Consider the following 22976-nt stretch of genomic DNA (forward strand, 5'->3'; position numbering starts at 1 on the left):
ACTTTTTTTTTTCTTTATTAGCCTTCACTTTAATGTATGAAGGATTGGATAAACACTGTTCGTTCTGCTTTTGCTCATGGATTTGTCTTAAGGTGGGGATGGTCATCTGCATGTATATGCATGCATGCTCATTAGAAATACCTATATATGGACTGTGTGATGTTGCAATCACGGACAAACAGTACGTAGCAAGGCTTGCAAGCTGGACTTTGGAATAGGACCTGCCTTTTCAGTGACATTTCTCTTTGCTGAATACTTTTGCCTTAAATGTGTGTTTCTTTCAGGCATGGTCATGCACCTTTATTTCCTAATGTGCAAAGCTCTTAGGTTGGCCCATGAGATAGTCGCTAGCGATATTAACACAATGTTACCCTGCAGCTGAGAAGCACTGCTCTCAATCAGGGTTCTGTTAAGGTTACAACTGGGTAGCACACCTACCATAGGGCTGCAGGTGCAGTCTGTTCCTTGCTACATTACTGTGCGTTCCATATTCAAGCACGCTACTGACACCCAGCTTCTACAGAAGAGACAGGATCATGAACTTCTGTGCAGCACTTAAAGTGAGTGAAATTAAGGCCTGGCAGCAAGTGAGTTTTGAGATGAGAACTAGTTGCATCTATCTTATTTTGTGCGCAAAACTGGATGGGTCTGTTTTTGTTTGCTCGTGATGTATTGTGCAAGATGAAGAAACACATGTGTTCTCAAAATACATTATTTTTTTTTAGTTATGTGAAGTGGTTAATCTCTTTCTTCACAGAAACAAGTTGTTCCCGGAGTCGGTCATCAGAAACATGATGTATCAGATCTTACAAGGGCTAGCTTTTATCCATAAACACGGTAGGTTTCGTTATAGAGTTTAATTATGTAGTGCTTTTTTAGAAAACGGGGTAATGCACAGTAATAACATGAATAAAAATATCTGGCAAAAGCTATTACTTATCTCTAATAAAAATTATTCTTACCTGTTTCAAGTATGGTGCATTTTTAAGCCATACTTGAAGGTACACACTGTTTTCCTATAATCAGTTTTTTCTCTTTCTTTTTGAAAGCATTGGATATTGTTCATACACTGTTCAGTACTTTTTCCCACCTTGTTTATTCATCTGGTAAAAAAACTCAAGAAACTTGTATGCTGTGCTATGCTATGCATTTCTGTTCCTCAAAAAGATCTATTTAAGGAGCATTGATACTTTACAGATGGCAGTTTCTCCTGTCTTGAGATACTATAGCTAATATTGTTACCTGAAATAAAAGCCCTCAAAACCAAAAGTAGTTTAGAGAGGAGATATTGCTTTATTCGACGTCGGGTGCTAGGGGAAAACCCACAAATCTAGCACACCTTACCGGGGATATTCACCCATTACTTATACACAAAATATTCTCATAATTCCGCCTACCTAATACATCACTCCACCTAGGCTTACATATTCATTAGGATGACCAAATAGTCTTTTTGCACAGACGTATCAAATTTTGCTGCATCAGCAAAACACTTCTGTACAAGTGTGAGTGTCTCAGTGGTTGTTTGGGTAAGGAGACCCTTCCTCACATTATCCTTTTAAGGTATTGAGTCATCTCAGGACAGTAAAAGTTTACTGTAAGTTTGCCAACTTCTTGAAGATAATAAGGATGTTCTTTGAAGTAGCCATAACTATCCTAATTGGTATAGGAGTACATACTTGGCATATAGAAGAACCTTGAAGTGATTAACTACTTCTTGTTATTCCATCCTTGGTGATTAACTACAGGTTGTCTCCTCATTACCACTATCTGTAACATCAGCTCAGTAACTAACTATTTTTTTACACAGTAAGAAGGTCAGTAAGAAACAATCATTTTAGAAACAAAGCAGAGGCCTGTCTTTGTTAACAATATGATATCCTACATCTAAAAAAATATTAAAATAACTTGTTCACTAAGAAATTCAAACAGTCTCCTTATCAAATACAACCTGGATATAAATATTTTAAGAGATAGGAACTTTTCTAGGAATTACATACACAGTCTAAATAAGAGGTGCTGTGTGCTCACCACAACAACAAAAATTTCACAGCACTTAGAAAACCTTTAATGCCCAGTTTTAATATCTGTCTGCACACTGCATTCTCAAATACTGCTCCTTTGCATTTAAAAAAAAAGTGGTAATTTACTGTCTTGCTCAACTCTTTTATTTTGTACTTGTCCTTCACATCACATTGGTTTCCTTAAAACTTCCCAAAGACAATAAAATATTAGCTGAGAATGAAATAAGAAAGTTCCCAGTGATCTCTGATTGGCTTTCATCTACCCTGGTGAGGCCTGTTGATGAATTCAAATACATAATTAGTTCTGTATAGTATTATCAAATACCCAAAAATGCCATTTCTACATCTTTCTGATCAATGTCACGTACTGTTCTCTGATTATTAGCATTCTCTTTTCCTTCCTTATTTCTATGTGAAATAAATGAGAAAATTAGAATTTAAGGAAAACTGCCATTTCTAAGTTACAAATGAGTATTTTGTTACATCCATAAGTGTTTGGGAATCGTGGGTATGATAAATTTGAACATTTACATTTCACTGTAATCATTTCAGCCAATTTCTTATAGTGGTTTTCATTTTCTGCATGCAGAAATCAAACACTTTATTGTAGCAAGTGAATTTCTATCAAATTGATTTATAACAAATTGTGTGTACTGATTAAATAGCAGAATTTATTTGCTTAGCAACTTATCCGCTGTCCAGGTATACAGGTGCTCAAGCCAACAGCAAGCATTAAAGAAACTCCATATGGCTGCATCACTAATATTAGCATTCCGTAGCATAATTTTGATATTTCTTATATGTCTGTGTCTGCAAATGGTTGTCACAATGAAAAATAAACTAGCTAAAAATCATTGAAGGAATTTTATAAATCAAGTAAGTCCGTCAGATGCTCAATTTTCCATTATCCAAAACTGATAAAGCAGTTGTAGTTTTTGCAAAAGATTTCATTCTGAAATTGGTTTGTTATTTGATATTGCTGCAATTGCCAATTCATTTTCCTTAGTGTGCTAATGACACTTGTTAATTTAAGAACCCTTGGTGCCATAATCACTGGAGAGAAAATGTGTGCACTTATTGGGGGAGGGTTACCATTCTTCTATGCTGAATTTAAAAAATAAACAAAAAAACAACCAAACAAGCTGTATTCTGCCAAAATATCCCGAAGTGAATTTTGGATTACTTTATTAGAGGTTGCTGTTTAGGAAATGATGACAAAATAATTCACTATTCTTTTCTGTCTGGTCTTCTCTAGGATTTTTTCATAGAGATATGAAGCCTGAAAACCTTCTCTGTATTGGACCAGAACTTGTGAAAATAGCAGATTTTGGTTTGGCTCGAGAACTAAGATCTCAGCCACCTTATACAGATTACGTTTCTACCAGGTGGTAAGTATATTAATAAGTTGATACATTATCTTAACTAATTACCTTTCTCTTGCCACTTTAATTTCTGTTAATTTCTGTTATTTCTTTCCATTCTTATAGGTACCGTGCTCCTGAAGTTTTACTAAGATCGTCTATTTATAGTTCACCTATTGATATGTGGGCAGTTGGCAGCATAATGGCTGAATTATACACACTAAGGCCTCTTTTCCCAGGCACAAGTGAAGTAGATGAAATCTTCAAAATTTGCCAAGTATTAGGGACTCCAAAGAAGGTAAGATTTAGGAAAAACTCACACAATTGTATTTAAAAACAAAAAACAAGTTACATAAATTTGTTATAAAACATTGAATGTTATCTCTCTTTTGCAACGTACATATAAATTATTGTTTTACTAAGTTTTTTGCAGACTTAAGGTTTTCTCAACTGTATTTCTTTTAAGCTTCTATTAAGACATATAATGCTAGTCTTTTGTTATATATTAGCACCTGTTGTATATCATACCGTTATGTGTAGTCTTGCTCTCCTCTGATGAAAGCTAGATAAAACTGTTCAATTTAGTTGTTTTAAGCTACGCATATCGGAAAGAAAATCAGAAGTATCTTCGGATTTCATTTTGCCACAGCCAATTTGCTTTCCTTTTCTGAAAGTAATTCTTCTAGGCTGGCACACAGAATTTGTAGCTTGTAGAAGGTACCATAAATAAGACAAATTATGCTTTTCTTATTTTTAAAGCATAAAGGAAACATTTGATCTCAAACACAGATATCTCAAAAATACTATTAGCAATAAACAGTAATGGAGGAAAAATGTGCAGTATTTTAGAGAGGAAATATTTTCAATTATTTTCTGGAAAGGCTAAATACTATTTAAAATTACAAGGAAGGTTTGGGTAGTGCATATAAAAATGTATTTACTTTAGTTAGAAAGTTGTTTGAGCAAACAGGTATATGAACACACAAGAAAAGAATAAGCTTACCTTCAAAATATTGAATAAATGGAAAAAAGACCATATAATATAAATGGTTTTTGGAGAATAAGGTAAGAGATGGCAGATATTTATCAGTACTGTAAGGATGCAAACAGAACTTGGTGAAGTAACTGACTGAACACAGAGTTTCTAGATCTGGAAAATCTAAGGGTGGGAGAGAAAAACATCAATTTCATTAGCGTTGTACTGGTATAAAATATAGCATAATTCCTGTCCAGTAAATGAGCTGTTATCAGTAGAAAAATGAGGAACAGAAAACTTAAAACAGAAATAGATTAAGCTTAGCTAGGAACATGCAGAGCTTGAATTGGTGGGAAAACATCCAGGAGAACATACTGAGAAACAGGTGCAAACTCATGACAGAGCAGAGAGTAAAAGGTCAGAGGTGGAGAATAACAGATGAGACGTTATGGAAGTGAAAATTGAGTCTAGAAGACTAAGTGAAAATTGCTATGATGTGTAAACCAGTGCTTGCTATGACAATTATGCATCAGAAATTACGTGTAATATGAGCATTATTTTAAGACTTGAGTCTTCAAACACAGATGTTAAGTTTCTTCAGCAGCTCTCAAGCCTAAGATAGTAAGAAGAACATTTTGATGTATAGTAAGAGTATCTGCGAAAGAGCAACATACTAGCTTCCATCCAGAACATTTTCAATGTATAGCATAAACAAGTTCTGCAAGTGCAAGGCAATCAGAGAGAGGATTTCACTGTGTGTAGCAGCAGAGCAGTGCTGAGCTGACTGCTGTGGTTTTTCCCTAACCTTGTACGTAGCTCAACAGAAACAAATCCTGACTGGTTACACTCTGACGTTCCCTGACTAGCAAGCTTGGGGATGCAGGGAGCATTACCAGCTGAGTATTTCAGAGCAAACTGTAGCCTCTTCTAAAGACCCTAAGGGTTAGAGACACTGTAAAGTTAGCCCTCTAGGATCAGGAAGCAATAATTAGTTCCTTTGTGCCCCTGTCATCTGCTAGGCAGACTTGGGAATTTTGTCTCCTTATGACAATGCTGAGGCATTCTTCAGGGAGATCACTGTGTAAGAAGAGAACTTAAATATTATGACAGGAATTATCACAACAAATGATGCATTTGTTACAAGTGAAGTTCTGTTCTGCGTTCTGAAAAATATGAACAGTTACTTTAGTAGTCTGGTTTTGCAGATAGTTTTACAAATAGCATTTTTTTCAGACATTAATTTTCACTTATTCCATTATCCTGCAATAAGGAATTGCAGGAATTATGCCCAGAAGCTACCTTCATTCCAATTTGCCTTCCTTTGTTTAAATCCATAATAGCATACTAACAACTTCTGTGAGTTTGGGTTTTTTAAATAGTGACAGTCAACTGTTTTCCTTTATTTTATAAATGAAGTTGCTTTATTTATAAAATGTTGCTTTATTTATTTTATCAGAATTTATTTTATAAATAAAGCAATAAGTTGCACCATTCAAGTACTGGCAACGATGGTACGCTTCTAGTGTGACAATTTAATGAAAAAGCGGATGATGATCTGAAAAGGGGAGAGTAATGAAATGCACTTTCATTAATTGAAGGTTGTCAATAGCACTTTAAATAATTCCAAATTCTTTTTTTTTTTTATAAATTGGAATATGTTTTTATTTTTGCACTTGTACTAGTTTCCTATCCTATCCTTGCACTTCAGCAGTTCAACACTCAGCCCTCACTTCTTTGTTATAAATCCTTCCTTTTTCACTACCTCTAGCAGATAGAATGTCACCAACTCTAATAAAGGAGGGAGATGGAGCTGAGGAGGAAAGAGTCTGTCTATCTCCATTAATTTAAATGAACAAGTAATTCTCTGAGGTGGAATAGGAAGTCACTTGAAGTCTTGAGGCTTATTTTAACCAGACTTGGTTTATAATTATATTTGAGTTCTTTGATTACCATAGACTATGTTAACAGAGCTAAAACTGTTGTACACAAAAATATGTGTAACAGCTAACATGGTATCTTAAGACCAAATTCTGTCAAATCAATCCAGTTTACTCCTGTAGCAGTGTAACAAGCTTTGGGGATAGAGGAGAAGCACTAATATCGTACATTGTCTTCAGTAAGGTTTCTGATGCTGTCCTTCATAACATTCTCATCAGCATATTTATATAAACAAACTGCATGGTAAGTGCATACCTGTTTTGAAAGCCTTATTCAGAGAGTAAGTTTTACTGGTTCACATTCAAAATGAAAGATCTAATAGGACTCCTGAGTCATTCTGCATCTGATGAAATTTTTAAATTGTGTTAAAGGCCTTCTGATGGAATATATTTTACTTAAGTTGGTAGATAGCAGGCTGGGAAGGACTGAGTATGCTAGAAGACAAGATTAGAATTCAGAGGGTTTTTTATAAAATTAGAGATATAGCTTAAAAATTTTTCTTTAGTAGTGTGTAGACAGCTGTACTTAGGCAGGAATAATCATCCGCCTAAATATCTGGGGATAACTATACAGCTAACACATCTGTAGAAGAGGATGTAGGAGCTGTATAGTGCATTGTATGTCAACAGTGTTTTGTTGCAATAAAGACAAATACCATACCAGTGTGTAGAGAAGGGAGTATTGTCAACTGACGTATGAACTAATTTTTCTGTTCCGCTTGCTATATTATATCCAGTTTAAAGTTTTGCCTTTCAAGAGAGAAAAATCAGAGTCCGGAGAGGAAGAAAAACATAAAAAGCCTAGACCCAGGAATTCAATTGTTTGGGTTTCTTTAGCCTATACAAAGGAAGACGGGAAGAAAGGAGAAGAAATACACCTTCTAATGTATAAAAAGGCTGTTCTAGATACAAGAAACAAATAGTCCTTCTTGGTATCCATGGATGATAGCATACTCAGCAATGGTCTTTTATTGTTATAAGAGAAACCTGCATTTTTCTAATCCTGAGGAGAATTACGCATTGGAATAGACTGTTTAGAGCGGTTTTGGAGTGCCAGGAACTGGAAGCTTTTTGAGACTAAAACCTACCACAAAGCGACAAGGGCATGGACTACATGATCTCTTGAGGTCTTTGATAATCCTATGGTTCTGTATTTAAACAATGCAGTTATCAAGCAGCAAAGGACTTCAGGGTTTACTTTTGGAAAGTGAAACACTTAAAACCAAAATTTAATCTGGTGGTCGTGGCTTTTTCCTGTTGCAGTAGTGTCTAGTTGTAATTTAATCATTGACTGTCTTAATGGTGGAGTCAGTGGTATATTGTATAGGTTTCATCATGGTTACACAACCATGGTATGCTGGGTGGAAGGGCCTCACCTCTACTATTGCCATAAAAGAAGGTACGTTGAAGTCAGCTGTTTGAGCTCATTTCTGTGGTAGATGGGATGTTTGGTCCTGCTCCTGGTACTGCTGCGCTCTCTTCTCCTTCAGGTGGACTGTATCCAAGTGGGGATTACAGCTTTACCTACAGGAGAGCTAGCGAAGGGCTGCGTTCACTGGTGGTGTAATAATTGTAATGGAAAACAGGAATGCCTGTTTTCCACTATACAGGAAGGAGCTACACAAACCACGCGTGACTCAAGCTGCATAAAATTAAATTTGATCTAATGTTTCAAAGATATATAGTTTTTGTTCTTTTTTGGTGCTTATTTTTCTTTCCTTTGAAACAGAGTGAGTGGCCAGAAGGATACCACCTTGCTTCTGCCATGAATTTCCGTTTCCCACAATGTGTCCCTATAAGCCTAAAAACTCTAATCCCAAATGCAAGCAATGAAGCAATACAGCTTATGAGTGATATGCTGAACTGGAATCCAAAGAAGAGACCTACAGCAACTCAGGTCTGAGCACCTGAATGATTAAGTATAAGACTGAATTTTCTTGCATTGTTAAAAAATTGTAGATACAGAAAGCAATTGATTGTCATAATACTGATGGCCAGAGAAACATCTCCCCATTTTGAACACTTTGGTGGGAATGAGACTGAGTAGTGAGGAGAGAAAGTTCTAAACCTGTCTCAGCAGACATCATAAACTCTTTAGGTATTTCTGTAAGGTTGTCTTCTGTATTGGCATATTCTAAAACTTTCTCTGTACAGGATAGAGAAAAATCTGAGCTGAAAATTTCCGAATTGTAACTCTAAGTCACTTCTGCTGCCTTCTTTTTCCTCCCCCATCTGTACAAATGGGGATATTGAAAATTCAGCATTGGTTTTTGTGATGCTGCAGATGGAATGCAGTATAGAAGAGCTAAGGATTATTTTTACTTGGAGATGGGACATAAACTACTAAGTGATAAGGAAAGAACTTTGTGAAGAACATACCAATAGGTCGCAAAGGTCACAGTTTTTCTCCAAGTTAATTTTAAAAAACATGTTTCAAGTACTAAAGATGGTTACATTCTACTGATTTTTTTTTTTTTTTTATTATTCATACCTAATGCAATCCTATTTAGAAAGTATAAAAGGGGAATACAATTGGGAAAGAAAAAGGACATATTGCAAGTTATGCAAGATGGATGTAATTTAAGTGATTCAGAAGTGGTTAAGCAGATGGTACCAAGTACAGCAACCATTTCTTTCCACTTTATAAAGCATATCTATTGTTACAGTCACTGAGATCTAACTGTAGTCCGGTGCTGTGTATCTCTACATAGAATACTGCATGGTGCTTTATGAAAGCAAATAACCAGCTTTTGCCTGAGTGAATTGTCAAGGAAGCAGCTGCAGCAGTTGTGTAATCCACAGCCAAAAGGGAGAGTTTAATGCATATACATGGAAATGTGTACAAAGACAGCAGTTCTCAAGTGTAGCTGAGGCAGAACATCTCTTTGAGAAGTAACAAAGAGTAGGATCCTACACAGGAGTAGCAGAGTGTGTTTTGACATAGGAGGAGCTGTGCTAATAAGGTATGTCCGTGCTGTGCATCTAGTTGTGGACATGAAAAGGTCAGAGAAGAATGAAATACACATCTGCCTGAAGACAAATGCTGTAGTTTCTCAGTAAACACCATGAAGGCACAGCAAGCACAGTGAATGTATTTCAATGCAAAACAAAAAACAGGGAAAGCTGGTGATAAGAAAACGAGGGAGAAACTTTGCTTGTTAACATCCTCTAATTGTAAAACCCATACATTAGTATTAAATGGCAATCATCACACTTCTGGGTTTTGGGTTTTTTAATAAAAAAAAAAAAAAGCACTTCATCAAGTTGCCAAAATGTAGTTAGCTGTGGAAACATGTAATAAAGCATGTGGTAAAGGTAGTGGAGACTACCTGTTTTAAGATTGAAATTCATTACTGCATTAATATAGAATAGTGTGGAATGTAAAATGCACCTCAAAACACAGACTCCACAAAACCTAGAAGAAAGGCGGGAAAGAAAGGACATGACTGCTGTAACATGTACAAGTACATCCGTCTTACTAAATTATATGATGGGAAGAGTTTAAAATACAGAACTGACAGTTATCAGTACACACTGTTTACATATGATCTCATGCATCCATCTTGCATCTGTGCTGTAGAGCTTGCTCCATAAACCTGCTTAGATCCTTGATGAGGTTACCAAAGTCCACTTTTTGAAGTAAAATTATTATGTTATATCTTCTTCTCCAGGCTTTGAAGTACCCTTACTTTCAAGTTGGCCAAGTTTTAGGACCTCCTCCACAGTATCTGGAGAAGCAGACTCCTATTAAACCAGTTCAGCCAACAGAGACAAAGCCAGCTTTACCTAAACTGGAAGCTATATCCAAGCCAGAACCTCTGTCTTCACCTGAGGCACCTGACAAAACAGAGCTACAGCCCCTGTCAAAGGTTAACCACCAGCCTCTCCAGCAAATTCAGTTGCCTCAGAATACAGCTAACCAGCAACTACCAAAGCAGCAGCAGCCACAGGCACAACCATTTTTTCCAACGATCAATAAAAACTCATCGCCAGTAAGTTGTCTTCAACAAATACTTAGGTGGTTTTTTTTAGAGTTCTTAATATATTCAACCAGGCGATCCCTTGAATATTGTCATACTTTTCCTTTTTTTCTTTTGAGGAAATACAGATAGTTAGGTACTAACTAAGGACATAACTGGCCACTTACTGAAATTTTACAGCAAATCAGAATACTAGATTGCTTGTAACAACAATGTATGTTCGTTTATAATAGCCTTTACTGACATCTTTATGCAGTAATGTAGTTACAGTAGCTATTGTTTATTGACATTTGAGAAACAATTCACAAAAATATTGTTAGTATACAGTACAGAAATGGAAAGGGAGAACTTCGCTTGCCTCAAGCAGGAAAATACCTGAGAAAGTTCATCCAATTCCTAAGCTTGTAAGAATTTAACAAGTAAGATTTTTAGCAAGATGAATATTAAACTTTGGTTTGTAATCTTCATTTTGCTTTCCACTTATACTCATTGAACTACAATATAAAGTATGCTAAAAATAATAGGTGTTCAGAAAATACTGGAAAGCAAACAGTCAGATGAAAGGACAGTTTTAAAATCTAATAATTTATTTGGAAGGGAATGTTAAGGAAAGGCCCAACTAACTTTTTTTTATTTACTGCATTTACTTTGGGGCCACAACAATTGGCACTTCTAAACCCCGAGTGTGATTGCTGCAAAGGTTCTGCACCACTGTGCCCTACTTCTTGATGGTTCATTTACCACCGTTGAGAGCATGAGTTCAGCAAGATACCAGTAGTAGAGGCTGAGCACTGAACTGGGTCTGCAAGTAGAACATTAACTTCGCTACTTCAGGTAGATTTGAGCAATTTAAGGATGACAGTCCAAAAGAGCTACGCTCAAAATACCTGCTGGCATTATTATTATGTTTTGTGCTTAAAGTCATTCTATGATCAAAATAGGCACAACACAATGGAAAAAATTCCCTCAAAATTCTTAAGTGGTAGTCAGGAAGTGAACTAGATACAAAATACAAAATTTTAGAATTGAATTGAAGCTTTTTTTTTTTCCTATTTAAAATAGAAACAAGCAGCTAATGGCCCTCAGAATGGTGCAGTAGGTCCTAAAAGCTGCCGAAGACGATGGGGTCAGACTTTGGTAAAGGCTGTGGACAGCTGGGATGACTTGGATGACACTGAATTTGGAATGTCATGTTCAAAGAAGCCTAGCATTGCACTGTTAAAAGAAAAGAAAAACAAGGAATGTCTTTTTAGGTAAGTCTTATAATTATAAAATCACATAATTATTATTTATTTTTTTTAGTAAACAGTGTCTAGTAGATTTATAAACTAAGACAAATTTGCTAAAACTTAAATCACCAAAATCCTGCAAGAATGCAAAGAGCTCCGTGAGCAGAGCTGCTTTGGGTGTGGTGTTGACTGTGCCAGTAACATCCAAACTGAATCAAATTTGTTTTCAGACACTGTATGGTTTAGGTGTTTGTCATGTTATTAAGAAATTGTGTGTTTTACTAAAATCAGATATACTAACTTCACTTCCTTTGTCAGTTAAGCTTGGTACTAAGTTCTGCCACAGTTACCCACATTTGCTTTTATTCTGTAGCATGGAATACACTTTTTACTTCAAAGTCCCAGGTCAAACTCTCATGAGGTATGAGATTTGGCTGTTTCTTTCTGAGAATAAATACTGCTGATGAAAGCAGGATAAGAAAAGAGCACTGTAGTCTTTGGGCTAGGATCAGCTTTTGGTATTCCGAGTTGTTGGTCACGTTGTTTGAACACTTTTCATTTTTTAGTGTGCCAGAACAAAAAGCTTCATGCTGTATCCAGCCAGGAGGGGAAAATAAGGTTCTGATGAGAAATGATTCTGGAAGATCAAATACATCAGCAAAGCAGTACTATCTAAGACAATCAAGATATCTACCTGGTAAGGGTAAAAGTCAAAACATATGAAAATACAAGCTGTGAACAAGCTACGTACAGTACATTTGAACTTTGGATTTCACGCTGGATAATGTTGCTTTTCGTAACCAGGCTAAATTTTCAATTTTTGGACTTATGCAGAACATATCACAATTGATGCAGAAATTCCTGGCTATGTAAATGTAGAAGGGAGCTCAACGCTACTTGTACACCGTAGAAGTTCACAGGCCCTCTTATGACCAGTAATACATAAAACCCTCAGTAATGTGAATTGAATACAGTGCATAGTTTTCAGTTTTGCAGTGTCAGGAGGTTTGGGGTTTTTTGAGATTAAAGTTCTGGTAAGCTCAGTTACCCTTCTTCGTAGAAAGTGTTTAGAAGTATCAGCCACTCGCATTGGTAGGAATTCACACGCTCACTTCTCGTCCCAAGGCAGTCATCCTCCTTAAAAGTAAATACATAGCTTGGTCTAAATCTGGGTGATTTTATCAGGAAAATAACATGAAATGCTGTAATTGCTAAGGAATAAAAATGGGAAGGAGGAGAAAGAAAAGGGAATGTTTCCTTCAGTTACTATTCTGAATATATTTCATAACCAAATAATTTCCTTGGTGTCTCAGTATCTTTTCTTTATTACCATGATAGTTTGCACAATTACAGTAAGTAATTTATGTACAGTAAGTGTATCATGACATCTACTGTAATCCACATATGAGAATTTAGGTGACTGACAGAGAAATTCCTGATTGTCAGGCAAGTTGTTTTGTTGTAATGTATCACTAATTCCTCAGAAATTCATTAGGCCAGTGATGACTTCTGAATATGAAATCACTTCTTGAATGTTAAATAGGATGCCCAGAGACTCAACAGTTTAAGTCCAAAAGAGAAAAAAAAGAAAAAAAAAGAAAAAAAAAAAAAAGGGGGGGGGGGGCGGGGGAAGCTTCCCTATCAAAAGGTAACACAAATGGAAAGTTCATCTGTATGTCTTATCTTTTCTGATGTCTCTCTGATTTTAGTAGAGTTTTCAATGAGAAATGCATAGGTGTAAAAAATAATTAATTTCAGCACTTAAGAGAATAATAGCTCTCCAAGGAGCATATTTGTTATTTATCCGTATTACATATTACTTTAGTTCTGTTACTGCTAGATCTGGGAGCTGCTTTCATGCTGTGTTGTTGTAATGCTCATAACATACTGAAGTAACAAAACCTCTTTGTCCTACTTTTTAATTTATCCCTTGAAGAAGTAGTTTATTTTCAGCCTTGAGAACCCTAGTTTTTGATAGGTATTTTTAGTTTGTGTTAATTGTTTGAGAGTCAAAAGTATCAATAATGATATTATGGTTTTATGCAAAACAAGTAACTGTACTAAAAAGGCTTTGAAAAGTTCTCTTGAAAGCATGAAGAGAATTGTTTTTAAGTCAGTGTCTCTAGTTTTCATGGTTTGGCTGAAAAATCTGACCTAATCAATGGACATTGTTCTTTTACATTAATGGTGTTTACGTTATACCACAAATAATTCAGTGTTGTTTTATTGTTCTAAAAACGTACATTTTTCATTGCTTAAATGATGCTTGAAAATTGATATTTATAACATTTTCCATAATTTCTTTTCTAAGGTGTAAACCCTAAGAGTGTCTCTTTAGTAGCAGTCAGTAAAGAAGGATCACAAGGAACCTGGAACAACCAGTTATTTTCTAAACCGCTGGCACACACTGGAGGAGGAGTGGCTTTCAATAGAAATACTACAGGTAAAAGTGTAATTAAAAATGGTCACTTATATCTTGTCATACTTTAATTAATTTAGTTAAGACCATCTGGTTTAACTTCTGTTGTCAGGCTTAGCTTATTAGCTAACTTTTTTTTTCTTGTTTTAATGACAGACTCTTAAAGTAACAACTTCTTCATACGTAAACTATGTGTTTTGCTTTCAGAGCGTAAAGGAAGTATAGACCAGCCCTATTATAAAGTTCTATCAAGACAAATTTTGTCCATAATCCTCTTAGACCATTATTTCACTGTGTTAATTTAAGCAAATAGTTTGACCTCATTACTGCCTGGTCACTGTGCCGTGGAACACAATCAAACGGCAGTCTCACATCTGAAAACAAGACGGTGGGTGGTGTGCTCATGTAATAGAAGTACTGCCTAATATTCTAAACATGTCTTTTAGAAATCTACTAGCCTTGTCCTAAATACTTTGCTGCATGAAAATTCCCCTTATTTTCAGCAAGGAATTTGCAGCAAGATGCCTTTTGGTACTGCATTTTGTGAAGAACACTATTATCAGCATTTTATAGAGTGAAGACTAAGACTAGTTAAACATCTTATCTAAGATTTCACTGGGGAAAGCATCATACTCGAGACTAAAATCTATCTTCTGACCACCAAGCCCTGTACTTTAGGTACACAGTCCCATCACCCTGTTATGGGAGGTTACCTTCTTAAAAACTTTGCAGCCATTGTCCAGCTAGCATGAGTCACTCCCAAATACTTTAATGCGAGTAAACCACCTAGCCTTAAATTCTTGTAGAGAAAGAACTTTAGGAGGTTTGTTTACATGCAGATGTTGCACCCCTTTCTAATAGAACTTCAGTAGCCATTCTGCAGTATCAACGAACCTGATTTTCCCTCTGAAAGTCAGGTGAGCTGTAAGCTGTTCATCTGAAATTATGTGAAAGGTTTTTTGCAGTGGAAAAATAACAGTGCCTACCAGAATTTTTATGGAATACAAGAGACTTTTTAAGCAATCATCATATGTACCTTTTTATTTTCTGAAATATAGTATCCAGGTGCCTTGGAATTAATTAGTATATTCATAAAATAGTCTTGCAAGGCAATTAGGCACAAAAAAGCAAAGAGCTGTTTCCAAAAGTATGCATCAGTAGACATCTACCTACTGAATTGCACTGAAAATAAAATTAAGATGAATGCTAATGGTAAAAATCCTGCTTTTGTCTTGCTGGCTTACTTTGAATGTCTACCAAAAGTTTAAAGAAAATAAAACCTAAAACTGATTATTTTGTATGTTTGAAAATACTTGGTATCATTTCCATCGGTATCTTAAATTGCATGTGATGTTTCATATGCTGGTGAGTCAACAACATCTAAGACAGACACACATGAAACCAGGATAGCTGCAGCACCCATCACGGAAATACAACACATGTAAATTATATATGTTTACTTTTTTCATATTGACAGATTTGAAAGTTGACACTGTACTGTTTACTGTTTAAATAACTATGTTTAGTTTATTTAAGTGCTTCTTTTTTTTTTCCTCATCCACAACATTGCCCTACGGTGAAATAAGATAAGAGCAAACAGTTACAAATGATTTATTTGTGAAGAATGGTAACGTTATGATCAGTCAACTTTGTAGATAGGTCTAAGTGCTTAAACTTGTGATTTAGGCATTTGTGTGACTGGAATGTTATTGCATTGTTGGTAAATTACATTTGTATTCCATTATTAGAAAGGACCTTGTAAAGTAACTTGTTAGAGTTGCTTGAGAAAACATAGGAATGAGACAAAAGTTCCAAAAATGTCAGATATTTATTCTTTCTTGCTTTGTTTTCCCTCATTTCTTTTACATCACGTAGCCATGTTCTTCATACACTTTTTCTAAAGTTCTGTCTTTCCATCTTTTTCTTCCTTTCATTTTCCTTGTCTACAGATGAGAACTTAATTATACCTATTGAAAAGCTATCATGCAAAGAAAGGTTGAATGAAAAATTAGAGGATCCAAAAGGTAATTTATAGCAATTATAGCTTGGTTCTTTGTATCTTACCTATTTATGTTTTACATTTTCTTGTAAAAAAAAAAATGCGTTTATAATGCAGATTCAAGGTGATCATGTACTTCATTTTCAGTTGTAATCTGTTTTGTAAAATCATGGTCTCTTCATTGTGATTTCTGGACTCTTGGCACTTAACTGTGCTTTAAAAGACAGAGAGTATTTTATTACCCTAACTATAATCCACCGCGTGTCACTGGACTATTGCCGGATAATGGTGAAGAAGCGCTCCTAAAGCAGCAGCATATGCATCTCTCCTGAAGAACTGCTTGTTCTTAACAGCACTCGGGACTTGCACCATTGACTGCATTCTCATTCTCTGTGTTACACTGATTTTACAGCCCTGTGATTGCAGAGATTTTGGTGGAGCTACCTTAGTGTAAGAGGGTGGAAACTCAGGTTTCCAGGCAGCCTAGTTTGTATTCAAACACACTGTTCACGGCAAGCATTGTAAAGCTGCTGGAATGTTTCACCTCTCCCCCAGTTTCTGACCCCTCTGGGGTGTACTGCCTGTGTGGTATGCCCCATTACAACTATTCATTGGGTTTTTTGAACTCACTACCCAGCTCAAACAATTCAATGACTTTGTCCTTTATGAAGAATCAAGTAGGGGGCATGGCCTTGGCCACACTTATACTTGCTGACATCACGGCCGTGAGTACTTCCCTATACACCTGCTGCCAGACCTCCTGGATGCCTGATGGATCAATACTTCTATAGCAAGCACCCCTTCTTTTGTACGGCAGCGGTTAGAGGTAAGGAACTGTGCTTTTCAGTAGGCTTATTTTTTTTATTTGTAGTTATTTTGTTATTTTATATTGAACTTTTTTTCCCTCCTTCCCTTGTTCTCATCCAACAAAAGATCACCACTCCAGACCTCTCTGTTTCACCCAGACTGTTCTTCCTGGCTGCACTCTTCCATTTCCTGCAGGAAAGCTCATAAAGGACATTGAACATCAAGAGGTAAGGAGAACCAAAAAGTGGCTGAGCAATTTTTGACAAGATAGGCAGCTTTCCTGAGCTGTAGGTAAGAAGCAGACAGAAGTAGTCTTTTTGAAGTTATATTGAGGCCTATCACATTCTTATTTTCAGACCTCAGAATTTTAAGGGATGCTACTGAGCCGTCAGAGCTCTGAACCATGCCCAGTGAAATAATTAGGCACTGGGGGAATAAGAGAATGTGTATGTGCACAGGCGGGTGAACGAACCACTAAAACTGTGTTGTTTTGTTTTTCAGGCAAATTCCTGAAAAGGAAGAACAACTTAAAGACTACAAGAAAGTTAAATTGTATTAGAATACGTTATTAAAGTTATATTTTTTTACTAGGCCTTTTGTGTCATTCTTTTCTGTGCTGGAGACTGGCATCAACTGGACACAGGGAGGAAGCCACACAGAGACTCAACTATTTGTGGAACTGATAGAAGCAACAGTTTGGGGACACTGAGAAAACTGAGTTATCTGAATGCTTTTTTGTTAGTACTCCTGAACAGGGAGGTATGCAATGACCCAACACAGCTGGAGGATAATTTTTTGGGTTTGTAGATTACCAGTTTTGCAGCTTATAGATCCACTGCTCTGAGCTCTGAAATTATCACAGAAAACTGGGAGTATTTGTGTGAAGAGGAAGATTTTGGGATTGCACTGAAGGCAGAGATTTAGGAGACAGAAAAACTGTCAAATCAGATATTCCGTGTTTTATTGGAACTACCATTGAAACCATGCTGAATATTAATATGATTAAAATGCTCACACTTGATAAAGGTCAAATTAAAACTACTGTGTATGGCCTTGTAGTTCATAAATTTAATACTACGGAATACAGAACCACACCACTAGAGAAAAGCATTTCTCTCTGGACATTGTGCCAGCGCAGTCTTAACACTGTCCCAGGTGATGACAGCCATGGAGAAAGTAAGACATTTTCTTGGAGCAGGGAGTTTAAGTACTGTTACAGATCTTTCTGCCATTAGGCAATAATTTCAGTACTAATTTTGTATATAAATGCGCAATGTTTCTCAGCTTCCAAATGAGGATGATTATGTCAACCTTCCCAAGGTAGCACTTCTTTAAAAAAATATCTGAACCAAAACTAGGCACAATAGAATTATAACCAGGATTAAAGAAAGAGGGTAATTGCGTCTGACACTTATAGCAGGCCTTTAACTGTAGAACTGGCAAAGTCAATTTCAAGCGGTGCACCGCTTCCCACAAGAGCAGTTTGGTTCCATTATTTTAGACAGATTTAGGCTGAACATGTTGAGAACAAGAGTACTGTTGAGCACTAGTTTTCAAATACTGAAGTGCTTAAACCAGCTTCCAGTAGAGCAAATAGCTGTGCATAAAAGGTAAGATGCTACCTTTCTCTAAACCTCAGGGTAAACCTTTCTCTGTGGTCTAAGTTTAATGAAAGTATTAATTAAATGTTCATCCCCCTCTCTTGTCTTTATTCCTGCTGAATTGCAGATCATGTACTGGATCTGCAACTTACACAGTCTGTTAAGTGCTATAAAGGGTCCAACTAATGTACAAAGCAAAGAATGGACATAATACTTTTTTTTCAACAGACAAGCACGAGGGAGTTTTTAAAGAATGCTCATACTTCGTTCTCTTGTGGTGCTGCAAATGTATTTTGAAGTGACTTATATAAAAGTGACTAGGCAAGATTTTCTGAATGCAACTGAAAGTACTGAACCTCTGTAATTTCAACAGGAAATCCTGGCTTTGTAAGTGGGGCTGCTTACAACCCATCAGGAGTATACATCCCATCCTTTCATAAAAAGGAAGCTGGATCAGCTGGACAACGGATACAGCTAGCCCCTCTTGGTGCACCTGTATCAGGTAGGAAATATCCTTTCACTATACATATCTGAGACAAAGAGCACCTTAGGAAGGTTTTCCTCAAGTTTTGTAAATAAAATTCTTGGGCATAAATTTTTTTTTAACATAAGTGAATTGAATGTAGGTGTCTAGAGGTAGGTGGTCCTGATAGAGAAACTATTGCTACTATTATTTAGAATCATAGAATCATAGAATTGTTGAGGTTGGAAGGGACCTTTAAGATCATCGAGTCCAACCTTTAGCCTACCCTGACAAGAGCCACTTCTAAACCATGTCCCTAAGTGCCCCATCTACCCTTTTTTTAAACACCTCCAGGGATGGTGAATCCACCACCTCCCTGGGCAGCCTATTCCAATGTTTAATAACCCTTTCAGTGAAAAAATGTCTCCTAATATCTAATCTAAACCTCCCCTGACGTAACTTGAACCCGTTTCCCCTCGTCCTATCACTTGTCACCAGGGAGAAGAGGTCAGCCCCCATCTCTCTACAACCTCCTTTCAGGTAGTTGTAGAGGGTGATAAGGTCTCCCCTCAGCCTCCTCTTCTCCAGGCTAAACAACCCCAGCTCCCTCAGTCGTTCTTCATAAGGTTTGTCCTCCAGACCCCTCACCAGCTTTGTAGCCCTTCTCTGGACACGCTCCAACACCTCAATGTCCCTCTTGTAGCGAGGGGCCCAAAACTGAACGCAGTACTCGAGGTGAGGCCTCACCAGTGCCGAGTACAGGGGGATGATCACTTCCCTAGTCCGGCTCACCACACTATTCCTGATACAGGCTAGGATGCTGTTGGCCTTCTTGGCCACCTGGGCACACTGCTGGCTCATATTCAGCTGGCTGTCAACCAACACTCCCAAGTCCTTTTCTGTTGAGCTGCTTTCGAGCCACTCTGCCCCAAGCCTGTAGCACTGCATGGGGTTGTTGTGACCCACGTGCAGGACCCGGCACTTGGCCTTGTTGAACCTCATACCATTTGTCTCAGCCCATCGGTCCAGCCTGTCCAGATCCCTCTGCAGAGCCAACCTACCCTCAAGCAGATCAACACGCCCGCCCAGTTTAGTGTCATCTGCGAACTTACTGAGGGTGCATTCGATCCCTTCATCCAGATCATTGATAAAGATATTAAAGAGAACTGGCCCCAGCACCGAACCCTGGGGGACACCACTTGTGACTGGACACCAACTGGATTTAACTCCATTTACCACCACTCTCTGGGCACGGCCATCCAGCCAGTTTTTTACCCAGCGAAGAGTACACCTGTCCAGGCCATGAGCAGCCAGTTTCTCCAGGAGAATGTTGTGGGAAACAGTGTCAAAAGCTTTGCAAAAATCCAAGTAGATAACATCCACAGCTTTTCCCTCATCCACTAAGTGGGTCACCTTATCATAGAAGGATATTAGGTTTGATAGGCATGACCTGCCCTTCACAAACCCATGCTGACTGGGCCTGATCACCCTTTTCTCCTGCATGTGCCGTGTAATGGCACTGAGGAGGATCTGTTCCATGACCTTCCCAGGCACCGAGGTCAGACTGACTGGCCTGTAGTTCCCCGGATCCTCCTTCCGGCCCTTCTTGTGGATGGGTGTCACATTTGCTAACCTCCAGTCAGCTGGGACCTCCCCGGTTGTCCAGGACTGCTCATAAATGATACCAAGTGGCCTGGCGAGCACCTCCGCCAGCTCTTTCAATACCCTTGGGTGGATCCCATCCGGCCCCATAGATTTGTGCACCTCCAGGTGCTGAAGCAGGTCCCTTATCGTTTCCCTTTGGATTACAGGGGCTTCATTCTGCTCCCCATCCCTGTCTTCTAGTTCAGGGGTCTGGGTGCTCACTTGTTAGGTAAAAGAGAAAATAAAGGTGCAAACCTTCTGTAATTCTAGGTTTGGATCATTTGCTAAACTACTGTTCCTGAGTGGTGAAGGGTTAAGCAAATTGTAAAAATATATAACTCCACAACTCTATAGTAAATGGTCACATAGACTGCACACAAATATAAATCCATGATTTGTGTAGCTAGTAGGAATTGATACAGTCACCAACTATTAAGTATGCAAAATAGATAAATTCAAGTTTTTAAAAAAGCCTTATAATTGAATGGATTTGAAGGAATTTTCTTGACAGTGACTTCCGTGTAGCTTGGGGCTGTCTTGTGTGGGTCTCTTAATCAGCTTAATGTCACTTAATGCAACTGAATGATGCTGATCTATGCTTACAGTGGCCAGATGAGAATGCAAATGGCCAGTTCTTAATAGTTACGATACAGTAATGGAGTAGCTGTACATTGCATTAACAAAGACATTAAAAGACACTTCTATTCATCAGTTAAAAACAACGTGAAATCTGTTCTGAATGTAAATGTTACCTTGGATCTTCTACAGTGTGGATGACATACTGAGCACCTTCTTTGTTGATATGTTTCTGATTCAGAGAAGATGAACTGAAGTCCTCAGGTTGCAGGAGAAACTGGTTTGCAAGTGAAGATTTAGAACTGTTGTCCAAACCAAACAGCACACCTCTCTAGTTACTTCAGAGAAAATAGCAAGGCCCTCAACTGGTCATGAATTGTTTAAATAAAGGACCTACGGCAGACCAAACTGATACGGTCCTGCTTAATAATGTTGTCTTTTTGCTGACTTTCTGAGTTACCTGTTCCCCTTACAGACTTGCAAGTGACTTGTGAGAAGGAGAGGGGGAGGGAAGACAAGAGATAGCACACATGTATAAAATACACTTAGATGTATGCATGTTCTGAGTCTGAGTTGATCAGCAGCCCACCAGGGAAGACTGGAGCTGCACTTCATTATCTTATCAACTCACTGCTGAAACACAACAGCGAGAGTTCTGATTTGTCACAGTGTGTGGATCAAGAAGTTCACAGGAGGACAAAATCTGCAACTATCTCTAGACTGCTGTGAATAGTGAGAATGAAAAGGAATTACGTATGGTGATCCAAAGGGAAATAAATTCACTGTTAATCTGTAATTAGAAATGGAAAATGTGTAGTAAAAGTCAGAAAGGCTAGCAGATGGAGGTCAATTAAGAGACTGTTCCAACGTCTTGGAGAAGAGCAAGAATCCTATTGCTTAAACCCCTTATATTTAGCCGAAAGTCTGCAGACTTGCAGGGGAAGAGAGATAAAGATGAAGCAAATGGCAGGTTTTATCTCCTATCTGTCGGTATTTGAACATTAACATTTTTGCTGACCCTTTGTTTTGTATTATCCAAACTGAAATAAGTTATGGTCTCAATTGTTTCTGCTCTCTTCGTTTGTTCTGTTAAGTTTTTTAATGCCATAATTTAAATAATATAATGTAGTATAAAAGATAAATTTCTCTGTGGAAAACGCAATGCCAAGACCCGAGAAAAGTGACCTTCATTGCCAAGAGAGGGTAGGCTGGAATCGTACTTGCTGATGAAAGATAGGGAATGCCAGCCTACAATAAAAAGGAACAGTATTAATTTTCAAAGAGGTGGGGACCTGACCCCCAGTTTCAGTTCCTTGAGATTCCTCCTTTTTAAATGTCTTGATCTGCACCCGTTCCTGAATGGATTGAAAAATACCACCAAAAATAGGTGGACTTTCATAAGAAACAGAATGATATGTAGGCACACACACAAAAAGTATTTTATCCATGACATGTTAAATGTAATTAGAAAAAAAAAAAGTATCAGTGAGACCTAATAAAAGATGACTAAACTACAAAAGCAGGAATGGAAGGGGCAGAGAACATACTTGAGGAATGCTAAGGAAACAGTGCTAAGGTATAGTAGGAGTTATATATATTTCTTATACACACAAATCCCAATAGAATTTCTTCTTTATATATGAGAGGTCCCAAATGACTGACTTTAAAGGCATGGGGAAAATGACAGAATTGGTGATGAGCAGTCAGCCCCTGCAGCAGGGCAATTACTATAATCACACGAAGCTTGAGGAAGCAGTGACTATCTGAAATGCAGAAAGGGGAAATCTGAGTAGGAAGGCCGGGAATAAAGTAGTGCACTACAGTAGCGCACTACTCACAGTGCCTGAGACCAGGTGGATGCCAATATAAGAGACAAAAAAAAAAAAAACCAAAAAACTGAGGACTTGGAACAGATCCTATGAAATCAGTAGAGAAATGGGAAATGCAGATGAAGAGGACT

General features: G+C 37.5%; 1 protein-coding gene across 4 annotated transcripts in view; it reads left to right on the top strand.

Moving 5' to 3' along the window:
- The window catches only part of MAK (male germ cell associated kinase), a 33934-nt gene that overhangs the window by 8890 nt on the left and 2068 nt on the right, over window positions 1-22976 (top strand). The window contains exons 5-15 of one of the 4 annotated variants that reach the window (XM_074575972.1): window positions 758-837; window positions 3280-3412; window positions 3512-3683; window positions 8028-8195; window positions 9970-10290; window positions 11341-11531; window positions 12074-12204; window positions 13819-13950; window positions 15876-15950; window positions 18707-18835; window positions 21209-21440. In XM_074575972.1, the coding sequence (XP_074432073.1) occupies window positions 758-837; window positions 3280-3412; window positions 3512-3683; window positions 8028-8195; window positions 9970-10290; window positions 11341-11531; window positions 12074-12204; window positions 13819-13950; window positions 15876-15950; window positions 18707-18835; window positions 21209-21225 (1549 nt within the window). In that variant the 3' untranslated portion in view covers window positions 21226-21440. Of the gene's footprint in view, window positions 1-21; window positions 93-757; window positions 838-3279; window positions 3413-3511; window positions 3684-8027; window positions 8196-9969; window positions 10291-11340; window positions 11532-12073; window positions 12205-13818; window positions 13951-15875; window positions 15951-18706; window positions 18836-21208; window positions 21441-22976 lie in introns of those variants that run through there. The other 3 variants (XM_074575973.1, XM_074575969.1, XM_074575971.1) reach the window with 3 other exon arrangements.

The sequence above is a fragment of the Larus michahellis genome, chromosome 2 (genome assembly GCF_964199755.1).
Source record: "Larus michahellis chromosome 2, bLarMic1.1, whole genome shotgun sequence".
NCBI classification, from domain to species: Eukaryota; Metazoa; Chordata; class Aves; order Charadriiformes; family Laridae; genus Larus; species Larus michahellis.